This window comes from Pleurodeles waltl, chromosome 4_1 (genome assembly GCF_031143425.1).
Source record: "Pleurodeles waltl isolate 20211129_DDA chromosome 4_1, aPleWal1.hap1.20221129, whole genome shotgun sequence".
Taxonomy (NCBI): Eukaryota; Metazoa; Chordata; class Amphibia; order Caudata; family Salamandridae; genus Pleurodeles; species Pleurodeles waltl.
In genome coordinates, this window is record NC_090442.1 from 1009140733 (window position 1) to 1009168569 (window position 27837).

Here is a 27837-nt window from a genome sequence, read left to right on the forward strand (position 1 = left end):
GCCATGTTAAAGCCGTCCAGATTTTTCTACATTGTAAACTGTGCTTATTTTCGTTCTCTTTCTCACTAGAGAGCTAGGACATATTATTGGAGGAGTTAGGCAGTCAGCACGATAAGAATGTACCAGACTGATGTTTATAGTGCAAGCAGGGAACAACTTGGGCTTGGGAGAGACAATTTGGGAAACTGCCCAGTTCCAACCTGTTCCTTTCAACTCTGACCTACATTAGCCAGCATTTTTGAATATTTCTTTTTTATGGGAGGGTTTTTTCCAGAAAGTCCCTTCTCCTGTTCTTTAAGATATAAAAAGACAGCCCTGCTCAGTAGCGGTGAATTTCAAGACCTCGGTCAGGATTAGACGTCAAATGCCTGACAACTGTCCCGTGAGGGTGGAGATCTTTCTCGCAGTTGAACGAGGTCATCTTCTTGTTGGCATAAGAAAGATGAAGCATTTGACAGGCCCTACAGTGATTAATTTTTACTTCATTATTTGCTTTGCATAATATAATTATAACTACATATATTTTCTGTGTACGTTGCAGTTGAGAATCATTTTGGCATATTTTCCTTTCATTGCTGTGATTATTTTTAAACGTGTGCTTTCAACCTACTAATCTCCTTTTTAGGAACCTCGTAGTGAAATAATAAATGTCTTCTCTGAACTGAGAAGTGCATTCCAGAGATTTTTGTCAGCTTGGTCATTAGTGAAAGCAAAACACACATCCACACTTTGCAGTATGGCATCAATGAAATGCGGGATCACAGCATACCCAGCAAATATTTGAAGAGGCAGGCAGGAGTCATGTCTAATTTCCTAATCTGACAATAGAGAAAGTCAGGAAGAGACTGTAGGCGCATTTTTTCTTCTGATGGGAAAGCTTAGACCTCTTTGCTATTCAAGATAGCGCCTAGCAATTGGGTAGCATTAATTTTCTAGAGCTGAGATTTGCTACATTCAGTGAAAGGCCCAGTTTCTAGAATAGATCTGAGCACTTCTGTGTGGACTAGCTAGTGCTTTCCAAGGATCTACCCTTCACCAATCAGATGCAGAGGTACAGGAAGAACTGAAGGCCTTGACGATGCAGGAAGGCTACAATAAGGCTATGCACTTTGTGAATATCCTTGGCACTGACTTGAGGCTAAAGGGTACCACTTTGAGTTCACAGTGGAGCCCAAGTATCTTGAATTTTAGGTACTTGAAATGTCGGGGGAGAATGGATACACAGAAGTAGGTGTTCTGGAGTCTAAAGAAGTCACATATCGTCCTTCTTGAAGCAACTGAAGCACCTAATGAACAGTTAACAATCTGAATGTTGTGTTTTCTCAGGTATTGGATGAGTTGTCGAAGATCAGGACTGGGGCACCAATCTCCCTATCTTTAGCTTGCTACAAGGAAAAACCTGGAGTAAAACCTTTTGTATAACTGGGACTTGAGCTTGGGTTCTAGGGCTTGGACAGTATCCCTGCCTTTCAGAGGTGTAGCTGGTAGTGAGTGAAAATTGCAGCAGTCTTTAATAAATCTGGATTATGTTCATGCCTCCCAAATCCAGTATCCACTAATTAGTTAAAATGCCCTTGAGAATAAAAGGCAGAGATTATATTCCCCCATAGGACCTGATGGAACGGGCATTGAAGACTGGGAAGCCGGGACCAGCTGTAAGTCGCTGTCGCTGGGAAGAGTCCTGCTGCTTGCCCTGTCTAGAAGACTTTCTTGAGTTGTTGTCTGGAATATGATGAGTAGGAACGTGATGGAGGTGAATAGTATGACTACGTACAGTAAGGAGTCTGTAAAGATTGCTGCTGTGCAGGATGGTATGGTGAGTAACCGCCTTTATAAAATAAGCAACTTCTTGCCTTTGCCTCATTAAAGGGCACTTGACACTGAAAAACTCTGAGGCAGCAAAGGGTTTCCGTGTCTGACTTGATCAACTGTAAAACATGGTCCACATAATTCCCAAAGAGGTGAACACCACTGAAAGGCATATCTAGGAGATGGTGTTGTACCATGAGCCTCATGAAAGTAGAGTGCAAACTTGGTGCTGGCCACATCTATGGGTCCTTCAATCATGACAGCTGATGTCTTCTTTCCTTCACATAGGATAGCCAGTGTTCACTCCTTCCACTCCTTAAGGTAAAGATATGGGGCTATGCCGGCCCACATCTGATGTTTACAGCATCTGTATATAACCAGAGTGTTGGAAATGGCCCTTTTTTGCAGGGTTATCCCTAAACTGTTTGCCTTCTTCCTCCTATTTTTTCAGGTCTGTTTTTGCTGGTTTATTGTCTCTGCACACTTTACTACTGCTAATCAGTGCTAAAGTGCAAGAGCTCCCTATAGAAATTGTACTATTGATTGGTTTATCCATGATTGGCATATTCGATTTACTGGTAAGTCCCTAGTAAAGTGCACTAGAGGTGCCCAGGGCCTGTAAATCAAATGCTACTAGTGGGCCTGCAGCACTGGTGTGCCCTCCACAATAGTAGTCCTGTAACCATGGCTCAGACCTGCCACTGCAGTGTCTGTGTGTGCAGTTTTAAATTGCCTATTCGACTTGGCAAGTGTACCCGCTTGCCAGGCCTAAACCTTCCCTTTTACTATATGTTACGCACCCCTAAGCTGGGCCCTAGGTAGCCCCAGGGGCAGGGTGCAGTGTATGTTTAAGGTAGGACATATACTAGTGTGTTCTGTATGTCCTAATAGTGAAATACTGCCAAATTCGGTTTCACTGTGCAAGGCCTATCTCACTCATAGGGTAACATGGGGGCTGCCTTTAAATATCCTTAAAGCGCAGATTCCCCTTGAGAGCAGATGTAAATATGGATTTGAGGGTCTCTGAACTCACAATGTAAAAATACATCTTTTATTGAAGTTTGTTTTTAAATTGTCTGTTTGAAAATGCCACTTTTAGAAAGCAGACATTTTCTTGCTTAAACCATCCTGTGATTCTGCCTGTGTGTGGATTCCCCTTCTGGGTCAGTTTGACAGTTGGGCTGGTCACACCTCTTCTCTAGACAGTGACACAAAAGGGGGAGGAGGTGTAGCCTGCATATCCTGATGAGCCATTTGAGCTAGAGGGGAAGGAGGAATGGTTGTTCACACCCGAAAGGACTGTGCCTGCCCTCAGACAATTCAGTCTCCGACCCCCTGGTGTGTGTCTGGGGCCTGGCCTGGACAAAGAAGGATCTTGCAAACACTTGAAACTTTTCTTTCACATTTGCCAAATTCAAAGGCAGTACCCTCTCTTTGGCACAGTTCCCTGCACTTTTTGCCTGCTGTCAGTGTGTTTTGACAGTTTGCACTGTGATCCTGCTAACCAGGACCCCAATGATTCTGCTCTCTCCCTCTAAATTTCGTTGATTAGGGCTTTGCACACCTCACAATTGGCATACTGGTGCCCCCATATAAGTCCCTAGTTTATGGTACATGGGTAATCAGGGCATTGGGGCACCAGGGGTTCCTCATGGGCTGCAGCATCTGTTATGCCACCCATGGGAGTCCAGGCAAAATGTGCCTGCAGGCCTGCCATTGCAGCCTGCGTGAAAAGGTGCATGCACCCTTTCACTACAGGTCACTGCACCAGGTCACTGTATGGTACACCCTCCTAGCCCAGAGGGCAGGGTGCAGGTACCTGTGTGTGAGGGCACCCCTGCATGAGCAGAGGTGCCCCTACGAACTCCAGTTCCATTATACTGGACTTCGTAAGTGCAGGGAAGCCATTTTACCCGTGTACTGGATACAGGTCCCTGTGTCCAGCTACATAATGGTAACTCCAACCTGGGCATGGTTGGTATCAAACATGTCGGAATCATACCTTAATACTGTTGCCAGTATTGGTTGTATGATTCCATGAACTCTGTGGGTTCCATAGAGGACCCCCAACATTGATCCTGCTAGCCTTCTGGGGTTTTCCAGGAAACCCACGCTACTGCCACCCCTCAGAGAGGTTTCTGCTCTCCTGCTGCTTGACCACCTCAGGCAGAGGAAGGCAGATCAAAGGATTTCCTGTGGGAGAGGGAGGTAGTAACACCCTCTCCCTTGGAAATAGGTATTCCATGGCTTGGGAGGGGTCGCCTCCCCAAGCCACCGGTGATGCTTTGAAGGGCACATTTGGTGTCCTCCTTGCATAAACCAGTTGACACTAGCCCAGGGACCCCCAGTCCCTGCTCTGGCACGAAACTGTACAATGGAAAGGGGAGTGACCACTCCCCTGCTCATCACCACCCAAGGGGTGGTGTCTAGAGCTCTTCCAGGTGGTTACTTGATTCTGTCATCTTAAATCCAAGGTGGGCAGAGGCCCCTGGGAGCATCTGAGTGGCCAGGTCAGGCAGGTGACGTCACAGCCCTCTCCTGATAGGTGGTCACCTTGCTAGGTTACCAATCCCCCTTCCTGGGCTATTTAGGGTCTCCCTCCTGGGTGGGTTCTGAGATTCAATGTGCAAGATTCCAGCAGGACTCCTTTGCATCATTTACTTCATCTTCTGTCCACTGGGAATGCAACTGGGCCCTCCAGGAACCGACAATCTGCAACTTCAGCTGAGTGAAGTAGGAGAAAGTAGTAGTATCTCCTGTGATAATTTGTGTTTTAAGGGTATGACCGCTAAGGTTAGTGTACTTATAGATCAGGCTTTGTCAATGGAAGTGACCTTGCTGCCGTTGACGGAGTTGCAGTCAACAGTGTTTCTGTAGACTCTGGTGTTGCCATTGACGGTGTCGTTATTGACAGTGCTGCCGTTGAGGATGTTGACGTCAATCGTGTTGACGACGATAGCGTTGACATCGATGGTGCAGGTTTGGATATTCCTGACGTCGCTGATTTCTTTTCTGACGTTCACGATTCCAACGAGGAAGAGCGGAAAATTAGCATCGGCGGATCTGTTTTAGAAGCTTTCGCCGACTGTTTCTTTATCTGGAGCATCGTCCACGGTAAGGAAGGTTTAGAACTGATCTTGATGGGCGTTATCGTCATTGAGGAGTACGGCGATGACGATATTATCAAGGGTGATGCTGGCGAAGGTGACTCGGTTGCGGGGAACATGGCGGCCAGTTAGAGAGCTGGTCCGCGAGCTCTCCGTCGGAGACCAAGGCGTCTGAGCGTTACGCTGCGTTGGTGCCTGGATCGAGGAAGTGGAGCGGAGCGTCGGAGCTCTCAAGCCGCGTGTGTCTGCGGCCGTGTTTTTTGTTTGTTTTTTTGCCGCATTTGTGCTCAGGCTCGGCCCCGGACGGGTTGTTGAGAGCAACGGCGGGCTGGGAGCTCCCAAGCCGCGTGTTGTTTGTGGCCGCATTTTTGCCTTCTTTTAGCCGTATTTGTGCACGGCCCTGGAAGGGTCGCTAAGAAAACGGCAGACAGGAAAGGGGAGACGCGCGCTCCGGCGAAAAGGGGCGAGGAGCGGTGCTGGAACCGCGCATCAGACTCCAGCATATGGGCAGAAGCTGCGAGGGGTGTGCGCCCTGTGGACGCTACACCTCTCGCTGCTCTCTTCGTGGAGGACTACCAGAAACCCCTGGGTTTTCTATTAGGAAAAACCTTAGTGGAAGTTCGAGGAGAGGAGTTGGGGACGGCACAAGAGCGTCACAGTGTATGTCGCCAGTCAAGCGCCGCCCCAGGGGCGCCCGGGCAGAGATCAGTGAGTTGGAGGGTGTAAAGAAAGGTAAGCCTGGCCCCCTGGGGGAGAGTGTTAATCCCCATTTACCAGTAACGACTATAGATAAAAAAACAGAGGTGAAAGTGGTGTTGAGACTTGCAGTAAAGGTGCTGTGAGGGGGGGTTGAACATAAAGTATCACACTTGGAAGTGCCCCAATTTTCTTCAGAGGAAGGTCGGGCTGACCCTGCGGGGAAAAGTGAGTCTTTGATCACTAGATATTATGGAAAACAACTCTCCCCCCGCAGGGTATGGCAAGCGTTCAACCTTCTTTAGGTGGTCTGGGGTTAACAAAACAATCTGCGGGCTCTGATAGTAATATGTCAGATCAGTTAGCAAAGGACCTAGTAGGACAAATGGAGGCCTCCTCTGTCATACTAACTTTGCCGGAAGTAGAGGCTTCTCCCACAGCTGTTTCAGCAACCTATAGCACAGATGTGCAGGAATTGTTAATTTCTCTTACTAAAGAGATCAGGGAGAAGTTTGAGATCTCAGAAAATAATCAAGTTAGAATCCAGGAAGTGTTGGAGATTAAAATTAATTTGTTATCAGATCGGTTGGGTAAGCTGGAGGCTGTGGTGGAGGCCCAGGAGGAGCGGTTGTTGGCACACTCTAAGGATATCTCACAACAAAAACTTGGAGAAAAGATGTTGCAGGATAAGCTGGAGTCGTTGGAAAACAATATGAGGAAAAACAATATTAGGCTGTTGGGAGTTCCTGAGGTCTTAGAAGGAGAGGACATTAAAGGTTATGTGACTTTGCTAATCAAGGAGGCTATTCCGAGCTTAGCTTCGTTGAATTTAGAGGAGGTCATCCAAAGAGTTCATCGGGACCCGTTTAGGAAGAACCCCGGAAGGAAAAACCCCACGAGGATTCTGATAAACTTTGCTACATATACAATCAAGGAGAGAATTCTATCCGAAGCCCTTAAAGTCTGAACTTTCTCCAAAGGAGACTGGTCTTTCCGTGTGAGATCGGATGTGTCTAAAGCAACGTTGGATAGGCAGTGGGAATTGGGGAATTTCATGCAGGAGCTCTGATCTCTTGGGGCCACGGTACAGTTAAGGTTCCCGGCTGCTTTACGTATTATGTGGAGAAATAAAATGTACAATATGAGAGATCCGGGGGAGGTTAGGGTTTTCATAGAGCAAATTAAGGCGTCTCAGTAGAAATGGGAAATCATGTCCGACGGAGAGCTCAAATAAGGATAGCAGGATGGTTATCCTAAAAGAAGTAGGGAGGGTTCCCCTGGGGGGTGGTGGGGGGGTATGGTCGGGTGCTGGTTTGGTGGGTGGAGGGGTGGGGTGGTTTGGCACTGGGTGTAGGGGCATGTGGGTACAAAAGGATAAAAATAAGAGAGAGTCCTCATAATTTGGTTAGATAGGAGGGGGGAAGTTAGTGACCAGGCTTCTTCTTTTTTTTTAAATGACTAAGTACGGTAATTTACGATTAAAGTTTCTCTCATGGAATGTTAATGGCCTAAGGGTGGTGCATAGGAGGAGGAAGATTTTTGAGTACTTAAGATTGGCCGAGGAGGAGATTATTATATTGCAGGAAACTCATTTACAACGGGAAGAGTGGCAAAATTGGCTTAAACGAATGAAATGGGTGTTATATAGTGCGTGTTCTACTCAATCTTGTGCGGTCAAAGGTGTGGCAATTTTGCTTAAAAACTCTATAAGGTAGGAAATGTGCAAGTAGATCCCAGGGGTAGATGGGTAGTGGTAGAAGTGTGTGTATATGGATACTGGGTTACAGTGGCAGGTTATTATGGTCCAAATTTAGACGATCCGACATCATTTAAAGAATTATACAATGTTTTACTTTTAGCTAGGTATCCGGTAGTGTGAGGAGGTGATTTTAATATATTGTTGGATCCTGCTCTAGATAAATCGACCCCTCGGGGTACAGTCAACTCACCTAAAACTAGGTCACAGGTGAAGCAAGCCATGCTGGACTTAGGTTTGATAGATATCTGGCACTGGAAAGGGGGTGAAGGAGATAGATATACATTCCATAATAAAAAATATGGACATAAATCTAGAATAGACTTCTTTTTAATACATAAGAGTCTGTGTCCAGATGTGATAAAGGTAGCCCATACCCCAGCACACCTTTCGGATCATTCAGCTTTAAAACTACATCTGGGTATTAAGGTGGAGAGTCTGGGTTCTAGGAGTACAATAAATCGCTCTTTATTTTTAGACGACTCAATAGTAGAGGTGTTAAAGAAAGATACAAGAGAGTATTTTGACTTGAATCGAGGATCAGCAAGTTTATGGTGTGTTTGGGATACTTATAAGGCCTGTATTAGAGGGAGACTTATCAGCCTGGTGACTTATAGACGTCGCGAAGAGAAGGAGAAGTTGGAGGGTATGGAAACATCTTTAAATACCTTACAGGTATTAATGCATAATGCACGAAGAGAAGGGAAGGAAGGGCAACTAGAGGACTTGGCACGTCAAGAGAAAAAGGTTCGGATGGACTTAGATTTTTTCTTGGAGAATCGCAATAGGTTAAAGTGGGAAAGTAGTCGGTATGCGCATTATGAATACGGGGAAGGGTGTAGCAAATTGTTAGCTTGGAAGGTTAAGTCAGACTATTCAAATAGGTATATTTTATCGATTAAATTGGATTCTGCAAGTCAGCCTTTTGTAGAGCAATCAGAAATAGAGGGGGCCTTTGTATCTTTTTTTCAAGAAATGTATTCAGAGAACCATGCAAATTCAGAGGAGTCGATTAGAGCTTTTCTGAAAAAAGCTCATCTCCCTGTTCTGGATGAATCGGCAAGGCAGCTACTTGGTAGTGAGATAAGTGGGGCAGAGCTTGCTGAAGTTATAAAAGCTTTGAAGAAAGGGAAGGCAGTTGGGCCTGATAGTCTACCAAATAAGTTATATAAGGCACTGGGGGAGGAACTTACTCCAATTTTATTGGAATTATTCAACTCTATGCTATTAGAGGGGGCACAGGTACCTAAATCATGGAATGAAGCTATAATTTTCTTATTGTTAAAACCAGGCAAGGACTCAATGTCTTGTTCATCGTACAGACCTATCTCATTACTGAATTCAGATTATAAATTGTATACAGGGATTCTGTCTAGAAGACTGGGGAAAGTTATAGGTAATCTGGTTCATCTAGATCAGAAGGGCTTTATGAAGGGTAGACAACTTTATGAGTTAACCCATGAGTTACTTGCCGCAGTAGATTTAGCGTTACAAGAAAAGGCTCCATTGGCGGTTTTGACTTTCGACGCAGCTAAAGCTTTTGATCGTGTTAATTGGTCTTTTTTGCAGGTTGTGATGGAAATAGGTGGACTGGGAATGCCTTTTATTAGGGCTATTAGGGAACTGTATAGATACCCATCTGCGAGAATCTTGGTTAATGGTTTGCTATCTCAGGAATTTAGGATTAGTCGGGGTACTTGACAGGGTTGTCCTTTGTCTCCTTTGCTTTTTAATTTATATATTGAACCTTTGGCAATCTTGTTACGGGCTTGCAGGGATATTCCCCCGTTTCGGAGTTGGGGCTGGGAAAAGAAAGTAGCATTATATGCGGACGACCTGATGCTATATACTAGTGATGTGGCGGGTATTCTACCCATTATTAATACATTGATGGAGCAGTTTGGTGGATTTTCAGGTTATAGCATAAATACAGAAAAGACGGAAATTATGTGTTGGAATATGGCCTATGTTTCTTCCTTAGTTAAAACAGGAGATTAAATATTTGGGGATTCAGTTTACAACTAATCTTAGTGATGTGGCTAGGGTTAATTTTGATAGAGCTTATATGGAAACTAAAAAGCTTCTAAAGGCATGGGCTGCTCTTCCACGTTCTATAATTGGAAGATCTAACATATTAAAGATGTGCATTCTTCCAAAGTTTACTTTCTTATTTAATACTATTCCTTTAGAGTTTAAGGTGGGTTGGTTTCGAAAACTACAGGGGGACCTATCCTCATTTGTTTGGTTTTCTAAGGGAGTAAGGATATCATGGAAAAAGCTAAGTAGAAAGAAGGAGTGGGGGGTATAGCATCTCCAGATTTTTATAAGTACTATCTGGCTTTTCAACAAAAAAATATTAGAGTGTTATTGAACAAGAAGTCAGAGTTTTTATCGGTTTGGAGAGCTTTGACGGCGCATCTTGCGGAAGGAGCTGATAATTGTTTATATAAATTTGGACACCCAAAGTACTTTAAGAAGGTGCGTTTGAAGATCCCCAGACATGCCTGTAAGGTTTGGATACAATTTCGGAAGGTGTTAGGGATAACTTATTATTGTAGTTCTGCTCCAATTTGGGATTCACCCGGTACCCCTGATTGTCTTATGGATAAATTATCAACTCCATTGAGAATTAGCGGTGTGGTAAGATGGGGGCAGATTATGGAAGATTCCGAATTAATATCTTGGTTTGCATTCCAGGAGTGCACAGGTGGGACAATTTCTAAGTTTAAGTATCTTCAGTTATCCAGTTGGGTCAAGTCTCGCCAAGTAGGAGAAATAGGGAGGAGTTCGTGGGAGGGGAAATTGAATCAGACATGTATTAAAAAAGAGATTGCCTTCTGGTATCATGTACAGTTGGAAGTAATAGAAGATGTTTTTTCTCTCCCTGTGTTGAAATGGGGGAGGATTTTCCCTACCCTAGAAATCACGTCTTTATGGCAAAAGTCATGTTCGGAGTTGTGGTGTACTATTAAACCTGCGGGATTGAAGAAGAATCATCTGTTTACATTACATAGGGTATATTGGTCACCAGCTAGATTAACGGCTATCTGGAAATCCAATAAAAATTGTTCACGGTGTGGGGAAACTAATGCAGATGATGTTCATATGTTTTGGCAATGCTCAATTTTGAGTAAATACTGGGAAGATATAGGAAGTATTCTTAAGGCAATTTTTGGTGGTAGTTTAAGAATAAATCTTCTTATGGTGATGTTTGGAGTATGCGAACCAGATATAAAGTGTCAGAAAAGGACTGTGCAGCAAGAGCATTTGTTGTTTGTACTAATGCTTTTGGCTAGCCGGGAAATATGTTGTAAATGGGTGAACCCATTACCCCCCCGTGTTCAGGACTGGCAATTATCAGTAAATCGATTATGCAAAATGGAACAATGTGGTCCTCTTAGTAGAAGAGACAATTTTTGGGTGGATTGGGAAAATGCTTATCAGTAGTTAATAAGTTTGGAGTGTGTTTAGATGTGTAATTTTTGTTTTGCTGTGTTCTGGTTTCCTCCTCTCGAAAGTTAAGTCCAATGATTAAAACTCCCCTCACCTAACTGGGTGTCTCTTTGGTTATGATCACGTCCCGAATAAAATAGTAAGATGTGGTCGATGGCAGTCGGTGGGGAAAATTGCAGTGTGTAGAACAGGTGGGGTGGCCCAGCAGTACTGTGGACCTCGCACTTGGAGGCATACATTAAAGGCCTCGCCTTTTCTTTTTTCTCTCTACCAAAGCGAGGGTGGTAGAATGAGGACTTAAAAAAAAACAAAAAAAGGGTGATGCTGGCGAAGTAAACTTAGTTGTTGCTGTGGTAGCAGTGATGATGGAGACTGCTGCAGACGAGGTGCTCATCGACAGTGTCATCGATGAGAATGAGCTTTGCGTTGTCTGAGGTGAGAGAAGTGTTTTTGTAGATGGTGGAAGAGACCTGGTAGGTTTTTTAAACTTATACAGCCATGGCAGACGGTGTGGAGGGTTCAAAATAACCCTTTTCTGAGGCAATTTGTTTTTTTAAAGGTTGGTGGACGTTCCTCTGCACTTGAACCTGATAAAATGGTTTTCCCTGCTGCCTTACACTCTCAACACATCTCTTTTTCTTTTGATGCCACAGTCTTTAAAGTAGTGTCACTGTCCTCATCAGATAGAGGACATTCCTTGGCTTTAAGCACCTGCAGCCACAGCAGAATTCTACATTCTCTATCCTTTAGAGTTTTGTGAAAAAAGTACAGCAAATTTTACAATCTTTCACCTGGTGGTCCGGGTGAAAGCAATAGATGAAGTTCTTGTGAGGGTCTTCAGAGTGGAGTCTCATTTTTCCACAGGTACAGCAGCGGTGAAATTATCCTTTATTGACTGTAGTAGACATGAAGTTAGAAGCTTCAGTCCACTGGGTCAAGAGTAAAAATGCTGGTTTGCAGAAGAATTGCTGTCAGAATAACTATAAACTGAGCAAAGCTCAGGAAGACTCCCATCACAGGACGTGCAATAGAAAATCTGAGAGACTGGAGCCTCTGTGGTGAAAGTTCTACAAGGTGCTGTTGCATCATTGGCTGGACTTTGGATTGTTTCTAATTACACTGATAAGCTATTATAGTGAATGCATTTTGCATAAACTTAAACGTACATTTTTTTGAATTACTGTTTTCTATATACCATGGGACTCCCACTTCAACGATGGGGAATGATTCAATCTGTGAATCTATAAAAGACCCAATACTAGAGAAATGGGCATTTGTGTGTCATTGGTTGCGTGCACTTGGAGCTTGCGCTGATTTGACAGTTGTTAGTTTTTATGGGCACCTGTCTGCGTGCTTGATTATGCACAAAGGGAAGCATGCAGTTCTCTTGCTCTGACTGAAAATGCCCAGCCCAGCATCTAGTATCCGGAACTTCACAGGTTCTGTCAATGCTTGTCATGCTCCGTTTTGCCACCTGTTAACACTTTCACCCCTTTCCCCAAATAGTCAAGAGAATATTAAAAGGTGGGAGAGGAGATCGGTACATTACCGGGAGCGGCGCTGTACTCATCACCCACGCAGAGGATGGACTGAACGAGATGTCTCGTTTATTGGTTCCAGTTTCGCTTCTCTCTTGTACTTCGTATCCCCTGCAGCAGAGTACTGTTACTTCTTTGAGCCAGCACATCCTGCCGGCAGAAAAAGCTGTGGATGCATGAAGTGTATACGGCTTCAAACTGTTTAACCTAGTGGTTAAAGGTAATCTCCTGCAAAAATAGTACACGCAGCTGTGGTACTGCATGCAAGAATGCCAATATCACTGACCTGGTCAGTGCACTGCTCTGCCTCCCGTGGCTCCAACTTGTAAGTAGAGCCCTTTCCCTGGCTCCTCTGAACTCCTGACCCCTGTCAAAAGTTTGAGGCCCTCCTCCACCCACAGGCTTCTGCCTGCACCTCATCCCTGGTGTTTAGTGAGAGAGCACTGCTTTCCTACTAGGCTACCTTCTGCCTCTCTCCTCCTTTTCTCTGCTTTGCTCTCTGTTCTGCTTCACTTCTGTCCCTTTGTGCACCTTTTGCTTCGCGCTACACTCTTCCTTGTTTTTCTCTCACTCCGCTCCCTCTCTCACTTTCACTCCGCTCCCCCTCTCACTTTCACTCTCTCCCTCTCCCCACCGCTGCTGCCCCTGCCCCCCTCCTCTCTCTCTCTCTCACACACTGCACTTCCACCGCTGCTGGCCCACCCCCTTTTTCACACCGTTTTTTGCCCCTGCTCCCAGCTGCCCTCTCCTCCTCCCTACTTAATGATGGCCACGACGCGGCGCGCCAAAGGCAAGCCGGTCTCTGCATCTGGACCGCACCCAGCGCCAGAACCTCTGGCTCTTGTCCCCCCCCACCGCCGCCACGCAGGCCTTCACTACGACGCCACCACCCTCCACATCCTCAACACCGGCCGCTCTCCCGCCTGTCTTCAAGCCTCCCCGAGGACCACCCACGGACCCTTCTCCTGCCGGAACTGCACCTTCACCAGCCTCCACGTCAACAACCCACCCACCAAGGCAGGACGCAACCATCTCAGATGTATCCTCCTCAACACCCGCTCTGTCCACAAGCACGCAGTAGAGCTATGGAATCTACTCGACTCAGCCTCCCAGACGTCGCCTTCCTGACCGAGACCTGGATGAACCCCTCCTCAGCGCCTGACAAAGCCATAGCCATCCCGGACGGCTACAAGATCACCCGCAGAGAACGCTCCAACAAACCAGGAGGAGGCATTGTCATCATCCTCAAGAACACCCTCAGGATCACGACCAGCACCTAAGACACCCTCAGCACCACCAAACACCTGCACTTCCTGATCCACACAGACCCAAACACCACTCTCTGAGGGACCTTCGTCTACAGGACCCCCAACCCCTGACAGCAGTTCAGTGACTCCATCACCGACATCATCAGCACGCACGCTCTCGCATCCACTGACTACATACTCCTCGGAGACTTGGACTTCCACCTCAAGAACGACAACCACACCGCCACCCTGCTCGAAAACCTCTCCAACCTCGGCCTCAAAGCTCATCACGACACCGACCCACTCTGCAGGACACACACTCGACCCTGTTTTCTCCACCAGCAATCACGTCTCTTTCAGCCACATCACCGAACTCCACTGGACAGATCACTGGTGCATCCACTTCTCCTTCAAGAAACCCACAACACACCACAACCCACAACGGATCCACCACCGCAGTTGGATCAAGATCACCGAAGACTAACTTATCACGACCCTCTACCGGAACCCAACCATCGACACTGATGCAACTGCCCGCAACTTCAGGCAATGGGTCGACACCTGTGCCAATACTCTCGCCCCAGTCAAGAATCCCTCCAACATACGCACAGACAGAAAGGCCTTCTGGTTTACCACCAAACTCCACAAATCTAAGCAAGCCTGCCGAAGATTCGAAAGAAAGTGGCGCCAAGATCAGACTCTGGACAACCACACAGCCTTTAAAAACGCCATCCACAGACACCACCAACTCATCCGAGCTACCAAGAGAACCTTTAAAGACCGAATCAACAACACACACAGCCACAAGGAGCTCAACGTTGTGAAGGAACTTTCCAAACCCCAGCTCCAACGCCAACAACATCCTGCCATCCCAAGACCTCTGCGACTCCCTTGCCTCCTACTTCCACCGCAAGATTGCAGACATCGACGACCGCTTCAGCACCCGGACCCCGCCGGCAACCACCAACACCACAGATTCACCTCCGACCAACCTCCTGCTCTCCTGGACACCCCGTCAAGGACAACGACATCATCGAAATCATGAACACCATCCACTCGGCTCTCCATCTAAACACTGCCCTCACCACATCCTCAACAAAGCAAGCTCATTCATGCCTAGGATTCATCTTGGACTCCTCATTATCCATGACCCAGCAAGTCAACGCAATCTCCTCCTCCTGCTCCAAAAGATCTACAAATAGATGCCCACTGAAACCGGCAGAACAGTCACCCAAGCCCTCGTAAGCAGCAAACTGGACTACAGCAATGCCCTCTACGCAGGAACCACGCGGCCAAACTCCATAAGAGGCTGCAATGCATCCAGAATCCATAACGCCTCCGCACGCCTCATCCTGGACATCCCCCAACACTGCCACATCACAGAAAACCTGAGAAACCCGCACTGGCTCCCAGTCAACAAGAGAATCACCTTCAAACTCTTCACCCACGCTCACAAAGCACTGCACAACACCGGACCAGAATACCTCAACAGACAACTCTCCTTCTACACCCCGACCTTGCCCTCGCAACTGTCCCACGTGTCCGCAGAACTACAACATGCAGTAGATCATTCTCTCACCTCGCCACCAAAACGTGGAACACTTTTCCCACTCACCTGTGCCAGACCAAAGACCTCCTTATCTTCAGGAAACTTCTCAAGACCTGGCTGTTCGAGCAGTAGCAGCACCTCCCCCCACTCCTCAGCGCCTTGAGACCCTCACGGGTGAATAGTGCGCTTTACAAATTTCTGATTGAACCTCGGAAGAATTCTGTAAACACGACTTTCATATGGGGAGGGACACTCAAGCTGGGGAGCCTTAAGCACATAAAGTCAGCAAACTGAAAGCCAGATAATGTGAGTTACAAACCACAAAACCAGTAGCGAGAGACAGGTAGAATGCATTCCTAGGTAAAGTTTCTGAAACTCTCAAAGATATCTTTTCCATACATAGATAGCTGTGCTGTCTGGTAGACTGCGACCTAAACAGCCACACCCATGCGTAGGCCATGTCTTCAATGGTGAACTGCTCTATCAATAAAACAGACAGCCTTAGTCAAAGGGGCAAAATTCATAACCGCCCAGAAGCAACAGGCTTAGAAGGAGGAAGCAAATCAAGCAATTGCATGCTCTTAATCACAATATGGAACTGTATAGTGGAATGAAGCAGGTCCCGTTCAGCTTAAATGTCAGCTCTTTTTACAGTGTCAGTGCTTTTAGGTAGTGTATCCCTTCATAGAGAGAGCTGCACTACTGGCTGGAAAGGAGGGTCCTGAGATTTAGAATTATCAGGCACAGGGGTCTATAGCGTTGTCTTTATCAAGAAAGAAACCTAAAGTATAATTTTAAAGACCGATTTTGGAACTTCATATGTCCTGTTCAATACAGAAAAAAAAAAACTTGTAGCACTGTTGCCTCTGGCAAATCCACTAAATAACCATGTTTATGAATACTGAAGTTCAGGCTACCTGTACTTGGTCAAAAAGAATTAGCTGGGGAGATGATGGAGGACGAGGAGGAATAATTAAAAACTACATCCCAGAAACAAATAAGAGCCTGCATGATCAAGTGAAAACACTGCAATGTATAAAGGTCTTCAGGCAGAGAAAAACTTTGAAGATCACACTTCATCCTCAGGGGAGTACTTATCAGCCTGCTCATGACATACTGCTGAGAATAAACCTCCTGTACTGGGTGGGAAGTACATACCAATAGTCAGCTAACTTTTAATGTTATTGTACCATGCACAAGGCATGGATTCTCTTTTATCTGGACACCCTTTGAATACCTTTTACTCATGCATTTTATGATGGTAGGTAAGATTTAAACCTGTAAATCAGAGAGTATTAGGTTGACAAATAACATATCTCGGTGGAGACTGCTTCTTAACATGTACATCAGTTGTGGAATCAAGTTCTTGCAAATCAAAATAGATCGTTTTATAATGAAAATAAAAAATAAATCAAGTTATACAAATATTTTACTGAATAAATTTTACCTGCATTTATCACAACAGATCATATATCCATCATCATGGGTAAAGCCGCAGATACACCGCGTAATATCTGTACCATAGCTCCCATCCTCAGATGTACTGATGGTAGTGGCACTGGAGGTCTCATCAAAATTTGGAGCAGTACAAGTGCTTCTTTCATTCTTACTGATGAGGACAACAGGAGGAGGAGACGCTGGAGGTGTTGGTGGCGGACGAGCACCATAATTATGGTCCTAAATGGTTTAAAAGAATAATTTGTCATTTGTCAATATTTAAGCTAAAAGTATCAGTACAGAAAAATTGCTTTTAATGTTAATTCTAGCTTGTGTGAATCTTTGTGGAAATTACAAAGACTTGAAAAGTTGCAAATTGTGTGAAACCCCAGAATACTTTTCATAATGAAAAATGAGTATAAATTGGGACATTTTAAATATATTAAGATACTGTAGACTAAGGGATAGATCTACTAGAATGTTGGTTGTCAAAAGTAGCTGCAAATTGTGCACAATTGTTTTGCAAACCAGACATTAATTTTGTGATGCAACATATTTATTTATAAGAACCTTGCAAAATCTCCAGTTGCAGATAATCACAGAACAATCTGCCTAGTGATTAATGATTAGACAGAGGCCTGTGCTCAACCATAAAACAGAGGATATTTAATTGCAGGACTGACACCACACAGTCTTTATTCTGGTGTTGCTGGACTATCTTTAATCCATCAAATGTGTTTTAAAAATAAAGGTATGTGAACTTCCCATTACATCTCCTTCTTAAAACACTACATAAATTCTTTAACAGTTTTTAAACTACTTTTAGATTGATAGTCATGGTGCCTAATCTTTCGCCATAAGACAAAACATCAATAATAACACTGGATGAAACTTAAAAATCAAGAAATCATCAGTCTCTCAAAATACAATAATTTTAACTAACAGGATCCCGGGATAAGACTAGGGTTTGTACTTCATTCCATCTTAAACCTTTATGCAAAAAGTGTGCTGTCCCTATACATTTAAGTTGAGGTACTGTCTTTTTAGCTCACTCAGAGTCCTAACTGTCACAATATCATAATGCGCCTCTCAGTTTTGAATGTCAATGTGTTTGGATCTTTGTGCAGGAGCTAGAATTTGGATGAGGTATTCATCAGGAGTGTGATCCGGTCTTTCCTTTGCTACATTGATAACAAACATTGTATTGTAGTGTAATTACATTTATATAGTGCTTATTATCCAGGATCACTTTAATGTAAGAAGCATGATGCTCAGGTACCGAAGTATAGCAGTAAATCCAGTGGTTACTGGCATTAGCCCTGTGCTCTCAAGGAGACCATTCCATACATTTACTCCAGTGCATCCGAGGAGGATTAAATTAGCAGCAGACAGGTATGATCATTAGTTGGTGAATGTAGATGGATGGTGGGATTAGTAGATGAGTTAGAGGAGATTAGGTTTTATTAGAATGCAGGTTCTGACTTTTAAAGAAGGGCATGTTGTGATCTTTGAGATGAGGTGAAAGCAATCTGCAGAAATACAATAATAGAGATAAAGGCGAACAACATCATTAGTAGGCTGTACTCAGGAATGGGGGCATGCAGATGATGGGAAGTACAGAGGGGGACCTTTAAAGAAAAATGGAGAGGAGACAATTGGAAGTTTCAGTCAAGGTCAAACTTTTTAGGCAGGGTTTTAGAAATTGAGAGTATATTTTGAGAATGCAAAACTGTAGACAATCATTATATACATGTGAGATAGTTCTATATTAAGTACTTTTGATAGACACAAGAATCAAGTGAACAGCTTGTCCAATGCTAGGTTACTGCTAGACCACTGCTTCAGCATGGACAGATCACCAGCTCAGGGGTTAGAAGTGTAAAGTGATGGTTGGACGTATATAAACGGAAATATTGAGAGCTTATTGCTGTACTTGAATGAAGCAATAACCTTGTGATTCAAGCAAAGTGAGAGAATATACTCAGTAAATAATGAAACATTGAAAGGGATATTCTGATGTTAACGTCTGCCTCATAGAATTAAGCACAAACGCAAAGTGGGACCAATTTGCATGCCCCTGGTTTAGCATGGTACAGCATGAGCTCAAGGATAGCTTCCCACTCAGTGGAAGTGTGTAGTCTTAATTCCTGAAGCTGGTTGGAGGAGACCTAAACACTGAAGTGAACAGAGAGAGGCATGGCTACCTTTAGAAATTCCTTGAGGTTTTTTGCTTAACAAGGAGATGCAAATTAGTCTTCCCAAGCAGTGACATTTGGTGGACGGCAGGGGTGAGGTGTGGGACTGCACTGTTTTAAAATGTGAGAAAGTTTCTAGGCAAGGCATGTTTCTAGGCTAGGTCTGTCCTCAACTGCTGATCATGAAGAATGAGGACAGGCAAGTGCTGAGATCTCACATTTCATTGTGCCCATGTTGTGGGTGCCCCAGCTTAAAGCCAGACCTAGTGCTTCCTGCTGGAAGAAATATCACTTTACACAGTGGCTATGCCTTGAGGGCAGCCTGAGACAGACACCTAAAAGAGACACACCCTACTCCCCATGTCTGCTTTACAAAAATAAAATAAAAGTAACCACACAGAAAAGTGAAAAGAAGAACATAAGTTACATACCTGTAACTGTAGTTCTCCAGTATTGGAATCTTTCATAGATTCACATGCTTGAATCATTCCCTGTTGTTGAGATGGGAGTCCCCAGTACATTATAATAGCAATGCAATGATAACTATAGTGTATGAAGGCCTACGGCCTCCCACTTTAGTAGTCTATCCTTGTCAATTTGAGAAAAGAGACCAAACCTAGGTTTCAGCCAATCAGGCTGCCCTGTTCTAGAGAACACTCTTGTGAGAAGCTCCAGTCCCTCAGATTTTCCAAAGCTCAAGTGCTATAGTACCTGAGGTAGATAGCGTGTAACGGTGAGTTTCCCAGGGGAGGAGGGAGGGTCGCATGTGAATCTATGAAATATTCTTATACTGGAGAGCTACAGTTACAGATAAATTACTTATTTTCTTAATCCAGTATTGGAACTTTCATAGATTCACATGCTTGAATCAGAATAGCAAGCAGTAGTGAAGCACATTGTATGATCAACATTCATGTATCGATTGATAGAACCAATACTATGAATGGTAAAGAAAGCTTCAAGTGATTGACCCTTATTAAAACAATATGTTACTATAGGGTGCTAAACTAACAAACAAGTGTATTGTCAAAGGACGAAAAAATTAGTATACAATGAAAGGAACATATACTGGGATGGAGGGAAAAAGAAGAATACAATAGCTCACCGTTACTTGAACAGATGCCACAGCGCCGATTGTCCCACTGCTACATCTCCTTGTGACATTTCCTCTAAATAGTAATGCTTTGTAAAAGTGTGTGTGCACTTCTAGGTAGCCACTCGGCAAATGTCCTGGATGAGCACACCAGCGAACAGCGATGTGAATACTGCAACAGCCCTTGTTGAATGTGCAAGCATTGGCCTGTGCAGAGGCTTTCCTGCAGCTTTGTGACAATAATCGATTACACTAGATATCCATCTTGCAACCCCTGTTTGGAAAACGGTTGACCTTTCCTAGGGGCACTGAATGCCACGAACAGTTGATTAGATTTTCTAAAGTCCTTTGTTTTGTCTAGATAAAACTTGAGCAATCTTTAGACATCCAAGAAATGAAGAGCCTGTTCCACCGGTGTTGAAGGATTTGGGAAATATGACTTTAGCACTACTGGCTGGTTAATGTGGTAATCAGAAGGGACTTTGGGCATGAACTTTGGATTTGTTCGCAGTATTACCCTATTTTCCCTACACTGTAAGAAAGGGTCTGGAATAGTGAAGGCTTGGATTTCGCTAACCCTTCTAGAAGAGGTCAGGGCAAGAAGACGAGCGAACTTCCATGACAGGAATTTTAAGCCAGCCCTGTGTATAAGCTCAAATGAATGCTTCATTAATTGGGACAAAACTACATTGAGTTGCCAAGACGGTGGAGATGGTCTGACTGGTGGGAAAGAACGAAAAAGTCCTTCAAGAAACTGTTGGACAATCCCTATCGACCACAAAGATGGCGAGTTCTGATTGCCTATAACGGGTTATTCTAGCCAAGTGGACTTTAATTGAAGCATTAGCCAAACCCGCTCTTGCTAAATGGGGAAGATAAGGGAGTAGCTGCTCCGGCGATGATGAGAACAGGTGCACCTGAGCTTGTTTACACCATATGCAAAACTTCTTACATTTAAGGCGGTAAGTTCTGTTGGTACTATCCGCTGCAGGTCTGGCAGGAATGACTATACAGTCCGGGGAAATGTTTAAGTGATGCTGGATCCTAGTGGAGATCTTGACCATTGCTCATTATTAGCAGGCACGGTGTTACTGGTAGAGGGATGGTGAGGCTCTCTGAGAGGAGAAGCAGCTTTGTATAACAGTGTTGTCGAGGCCATGCCGGGGCAAATCAGAAGAATTTTGGAGTGTTCGTTCTTGATCTTGGCTAGGACTCTTGGAATGAGGAGAACGGGAGGAAAAGCACAAGCAGAAATTCCTAACCATGCCATTGAAAATGCATTCCCCAAAGAGCCCGGGTGTGATCCCGACTTACAAAGAATTGGCATTTTGCTTTCTGGGGAGTGGTTTGGCTTGCCCCCATTTAGAGAATATGTGATCTAGCACTCTCTGATCCAATTCCCATTCGTGGTTGGATGTTGTCAACCTGCTGAGAGTCTGCTATGACATTCTGACTCGAAGATGCACTCCTTGTAGGATGAACCTGTTTCAGATATGTTGAGATTCTCAAGATAAGAGCAGAGATTTGGTCCCTCCCTGTTTGTTGATATAGTGCATCGTTGTAGTGTTGTCTGTATGTATGAGTATGTATGAGTACTGATGAATTCTTTATCTCTGGCAGGAAAGCGATATGGAAGGTCTTTTGATGTTACTTCCACCTGCCTCTGACTCGTAAATCCTGAAGGGAGGCTTCCCAACCTGCCAGGGAAATGTTGGTTGTGATCACCCATGGGGCTGACTGAGGGAGGAAAGAAATACCCACTGACAGGTGAGATTCCTGGGTCCACCAAGACTGAATTTTGAAATTTTTAATTGCATTGTTGACAGACCCTTTGGACTGCATCCACTGATTGCCTAGTTGCTCTTGAAGGGGGCGTTATTCTGAGATGGCACAAGTGGGATGCAGGGAGACATCATCCCTAATAGAGACTTGAAGAGGCGAACTGAAACAGACTTTCTTTTTTTAACCAGTCTGGCCAAGGAAATTCGTGTTTTTCTGTATCTCCCTTGTAGGAGCTGCCATGTTGTGAGATGTGTCCAGAACTGCACCCCGAAAGGTAATTTTTTTTCAAAGGTTGAAAAGCTGATTTGCTGCGGTTGATAGTGAGGCCTAATTTTCCAAATAGCTGTACACAGACCTCTGTCGCTCTCTGCGCCTGTGACTTGATGAACCAATCGTCTAAATAAGGAAATACCTGATGTTTCTGTTTTATGAGGAATGCTACCAATAGGCAGATATTTGGTGAAGATTCTGGGGGCCAATTTCAGGCCAAAAGGAAGAACTCTGAACTGGAAATGCTTGCCGGCTACCACGAATCTGAGAAACTTTCTGTGGGATGGATGTACAGGAATGTGGAAGTATGCATCCTGGAGATCGAGAGTGGATATATAATCTCCTGGATTTTAAGTTCTCCCCTTCACTCTCTTCTACATGCAGGTGTACAGTCTCGGATTTTTCAACCAAGGAAAGATATCGGTGAGCTGCTTCCCTCTCTCTGTGCGAACACTGCGTGGCTTTGGGCCATCCGCACTTAGGGCCAGATGTAGTAAGCTGTTTGCATGGTGCAAACTGCAAAAATCGCAGTTTGCGCCATGCAAACAGCCTTCTGCGATGCACATTCACAATTTGTGAGTCGGTACCAACTCGCAAATTGTGAATGCGACTCGCAAATAGGAAGGGGTGTTCCCTTCCTATTTGCGACTCGCATCGCAATGCAGAATTGCTTTGTGACCGCGAATGCGGTCGCAAAGCAATTCGCAGTTACCACCAGTGTCACACTGGTGGTAACTCATTCGCAAAAGGGAAGGGATTCCCCATGGAACCCCTTCCCCTTTGTGAATGTTGCCCAAAAAGTTTTTTCAGAGCAGGCAGTGGTCCAATGGACCACTGCCTACACTGAAAAAACGAAACCAAATGGTTTCGTTATTTTTTTTATTTTGCAACTCGTTTTCCTTTAAGGAAAACGGGCTGCAAAATAAAATAAAAAATGCTTTATTGAAAAAGCAGTCACAGACATGGAGGTCTGCTGACTTCAGCAGGCCACCATCCCTGTGAGTGCAGGGACTCGCTATGGGGTCGCAAAATGCGACCCACCTCATTAATATTTATGAGGTGGGTCTTTGCGACCCCATAGCGAGTCGCAGACGGTGCACCGACTCGCAATTTCAGAATTGCAAATTCTGACCTTGCTACATCTGGCCCTTAACCTTTATCTCCATCTTTGCGCATTGGAATTTCTTCCACATAAGAATAGCTTTTACACTCCTACAAATATATTTTTTAGATCCGCAAAGTTAATTTTAAGGTTGTTTTACACAGCAATCAATATTCTTGGCAAATGGGCTCCGACCAGCGACGCCATGTTCCTGGTCACCAGGACAGTAACTGTTTGTATGTAAAGGTATTGTACTCCGCAAACACCAGGAGTCATTCACCACAGAACTTCCCTCAGTCACAGTTTTTAAATCAGACAGCCAATCACACATAAAACATGCGAGTCTTTTAAAGCTTTCTTCCAGCAGCAAGCAGGACACAAACAGAAATAAACAGTAAGGCTGAGAAAACGACTCAAAGACTCCGTGGTTTTAAAGCAAAATATGATCCCAACACTCTTTAAAAGACGTAGTGTGCTGTGCCAAAAAAAAAAGTTTGTGAATTTTTAAAGGTCACAGAAAGGGGCAGAATGAGCACATCTTGACCTGCAGGACAAAGTGTGGGGACTCTCAAAGCTCCACTCTTCTCCCGTGGTTTAAATAAATAAATAGTTAACAGTTGCAGAATACGTGGATTTTTTGCAGGATTTGTGTTATATGCAAAAACATAAAACGGTGCCCTTGATTCGGGATACCTGTTTTAGTATTGTGGATCCCAGGTGTCTTCGTAAGTGTCAAGGTATAGCAAATCGTGAAAAGGATCCTCGGCCAGAGCACGCTTCATGTCCGAGACAGGTAAGCTTTACGAACCTATGCCTTACTGTTATGGGATTCATGTTCATGGTTTCAGAACCGGAGCTCCCCCCCGAACATCAGCCATGGGTCAAATAATTTTCAAGACGTTCGCAGTACTCTAGCATGAAAACTTGCCCTGGGTTTGCAATACCTCACCACGGTCTGAGAATCCGAAGAAAAAACAAGTGTTAAGAAACCCTAAAAACGAAACAAGACCTGGCCAAAGGCCATGCTATGAAGAAAAAAACCTATACGCTGTGAGAGATGGCCACCCATACTGGGGTGGTCGCAACACCTGGTAGACCAGGCCTGCGACCCACACTGGCTGCACACGGTTGAAAGTAAGGTTGGCCACCGCAGTGGGTTGGGTGCAACTAGGCCCTGCTACCAACCCATGCTGCAGTTTTGTAGAACCAGGGGTTGGATTTTAAGTGACTTAAAGTAAAAAAAAATGTTTTACTGAACAATAACAAATCAGAAACTAAATAATACTAGCTGAAACGTGCAAAAGCAACAAAAACGTACTAGATATGACATACAATGCATACACTACATTCCAGAACTTCACATCATCCACCATGCAGAAATCCACCATGCAGAAAATACAAAATAAACAAAAGACACTGATTTCAAAATGTCACGTTAAAAGAAACTCAGTACCAAGATCAAAACATGGCAGGCAACGCAAGTTATTGTGTCAATTGTTTCCACAGCATACCTCAGCTGCCGAATTTCAGTAGGTTTGAGCTTTTGAGCCAGTGAATACCCATATACGCAATCAAACACTGTGGGCCTGATTACAACTTTGGAGGACGGTGTTAAACCGTCCCAAAAGTGACGGATATACCACCTACCGTATTACGAGTTCCATAGGATATAATGGACTCGTAATACAGTAGGTGGTATATCCACCACTTTTGGGACGGTTTAACACCGTCCTCCAAAGTTGTAATCAGGCCCTGTGTCTCTTACATATATGTGACATACATATATAATATAAAAGCAGAGGTTAATGAGACAAAAAGTAATGCAACCCGACAGCTACCTTGCAATGCTCATCCATTTCCCGGGTACGTGTCCATTGTGAGACTCTTTTATTGTGAAGGCTTGTATTCTCCCAACTTGTCTGGAAGATGTCAAAGCAAAAAAACATATTTGCAAGATATATAGTTGATATAGAGTTGATGGCAGCATTATGAACAGACTGAAAACGCGGAGCAAACAAGGTTTTTGAAATCACACGCATTCAGAGGTCCGCAAGGTGGAGCAAAATGTTCTGAAAAGACTCCTCATTAACTCTTTGTCAATGGGCGACAAAAACTGTGAAGCTGAGTCATAGATTTGTCAGAATCGCGATACTCTTGAAAAAATGTATGCGTTTAAAAACAGCACTACAGCGCGTATTTAGATAGGAGGGCCAAATAAAGTAGAAGATCGCCTGGTTTAGTAAGATGTCAGGTGTTCAGTGAACCTCTCTCAAAACCTCTTCCACCTAAATGTGTGGGTCTTTTTTTTTTTTTATTTACATTACGAAGCTCTGGCACTTACTGTAATGGATCTCTTTAAGGTACGTCTCAGGCCCTTGTTACGATTGTCCTGGCAGGAGGAGTAATTGTTACAGTTTTAAAATAGGACGGAATTAAAAAGGTGTGACCATGTGATGAACGACACCTATTACGAGCAATGAGGCATAGAATGCAGAATTTTGGTGTTTTGTGCCCCAAATTCCACATTTACTGTACATTTTCTTCTCTGTAAATTTGACCTGGTCTGACCTGCTGAAATTCACATGCCAAAATTGCGGGCATACTGGTTCCTGCCAAACATGGTCCACTTGTAAGGGGGCCTTAGTGACCGAATTCCAGCCACTTCAAAGCCAAACTTGGTAAACTTCTAAACATGAGTCATGATGAAGAAGCCGAAGAGGCCTAAGAGGGAGAGCTGCATGTAGCCAAAGTCTGATCAGAAGCCTGGCAGAGAAATGAAGATCAGTGAAGTAAAATTGCCTTGGCAGTAACAAAGGTGTCATTGTGAAGGTGCTTGGTTCCCTTTTAATCTTACTGATGACTCTGGATCAAGGAAACAGTAAAACAAAAAACAAAAAGGATAAAAAATCCCACACATATAAAAAAATCTCGCATCTACAAAGCTCCTCCTAATCTTTTTTAAAATATTTGTATTGTATTTTTTTATATGATCACATGAAACACTGAAGGTAGTACAGTCACTTCCCGCCAGTACCAGTATTTTATACATAGAATTTCGTAAGATGGAACTTACAGCCGTCAATATTGTGATAAATTAAGATCAGTACAATGCACAATAAGTAATACCATGGTCACGATCATTTCACCTGGCCGCTGTTCATCCCCGACTAGGTACCTGGACTCCCCACCCATGATCCTAATCCATAGTATGTTCTCCACAACCCCGAGATTTTATCAAATTTACGAGGGCAGCCTCTGCTGTGATATGTAACTTTCTCAGCTGCCTTGTATAAATTCAGACCCCTACTCCCATTCCTGCATAGAAGATATTTCTGGCACTCCCCAGTATTTAGCCACATCTCTCTTGGTCACCAGGAGGCCCCGCATGCAAAAGGCATGGTCGGTCATTGAGGATTCCCAGCAACACGCAATGCAGCTCAGGCTGGATCAACACCTCCAACATGGCTGAGAGTTCCCTAATAATCTCAGGCCAGTATACATGGATTCTTGGGCATTTCCATATGGTAGTAATAAAGGATCCTATGGCATCCACACAGCAGAGACGGTTGTAAGGACACCCTTCCCATACTATGCAGTCTGCGGCAGTCAAAATACACTCTATGAAGTATTTTAAATTGTATCAAGCCTAGACGCGCCTTAATAGCTACCTTCTGAGGGCGTATTAGCTCTGCCTCCCAGTTCACATCTTCTAGGTTACCCACATCTGTTTGCCATCTTTCTCTCGGCGGGCCTAAAGTGTGAGGCATGATATTATTTGTAGTTCTGAATATTGCGGAGACAGCACCCCTGTCTAACTAGTCCAGTAAGGCACGCCCCTCCAAGGGGGCATAGCCTTGTATGTCCACTCTCTCCAGCCCCTCTGCCCTCCAGGCATGTCGAAGCTGAGCGTAACACAAACTGGGACATGTGTAACTAGTATTTTGCCTGCGTTAGAGGGATGGACATGATGTCTCTGTCTTTAGTGGTGTCACCCACCTTCAAAATACCTATGGCATCTCACCCTCCAATCTCTGCAGCTCTGCAATTCCTTTCAACCATGTCCCCCTCCAAAGGGGTGTTTTTCCTTGGTTATTTTATGGGCCCACCCTAGTTTTTAGTTGCCCCGACCCCGCTGACCCAGAATTTTAGTGCTACCTGTGTTGCAGGCGGGAGAATCTGTGTGATAGCAGAGCCCTCTCGAGCCTAAATGTTGGGTGGTCATTCGGGGCATAAATCCAATTATTGATACTGATCAGGTGTGCTGGCCAGTAATAACTTTCTAAATCTAGCAGTGCCAGCCCACCACTGTATTTGCTCCGCTGCAGTGTCTTAAGTGAAATATGTGGGTGTTTCCCATCCCACAATAAGACTGTCAACTCTCTGTTAATCTTCGTAAATATTGTTAGTGGGACCAGGTAATATGTGTGATTTGAAGAACATGTAACAATTTGGGCAGTTTAATCATTTTAAAAATTACTGCCTGCTCCGCTAATGAGAGAGGAAGACCTCCCCATCTAGCAACATCTACGTGAAAGTCAAGCAGTACTCTGCCCACATTCCAGAGGAAACACAATTCTTTCTACAGTGTCATGAATATTCATATATTTTTAAACCCCTTCTCTGAAGTCCCAAAGGCAACAGAAGAGATTCTCGCTTCTTTTGGGGGGTGTACAGTACTGATTTTTCATTGTTTATCTTATAGCCTGAATGGGCACCATAATCATCCAGGAGTCGGAAGAGCGTCGGAATGGTAGTCACTGGGTTAGTTATGTATAAAAGGAAATAATTGGCGTATAAGAACAA

The 27837-nt window shown here is 44.3% G+C and overlaps 1 protein-coding gene across 5 annotated transcripts in view; it reads right to left on the minus strand.

Annotated features, from left to right (window-relative positions):
- KMT2E (lysine methyltransferase 2E (inactive)) overlaps positions 1-27837 on the minus strand; it is a 1466695-nt gene that overhangs the window by 1043981 nt on the left and 394877 nt on the right. For all 5 annotated transcript variants that reach the window (XR_011202375.1, XM_069229869.1, XM_069229870.1 and 2 more), the window contains one exon: positions 16603-16832. Coding sequence is in view for 4 of the 5 variants with exons in the window: in XM_069229869.1 (XP_069085970.1) it covers positions 16603-16832 (230 nt within the window). In the remaining variant the exon portion in view is untranslated. The remainder of the gene's footprint in view (positions 1-16602; positions 16833-27837) is intronic.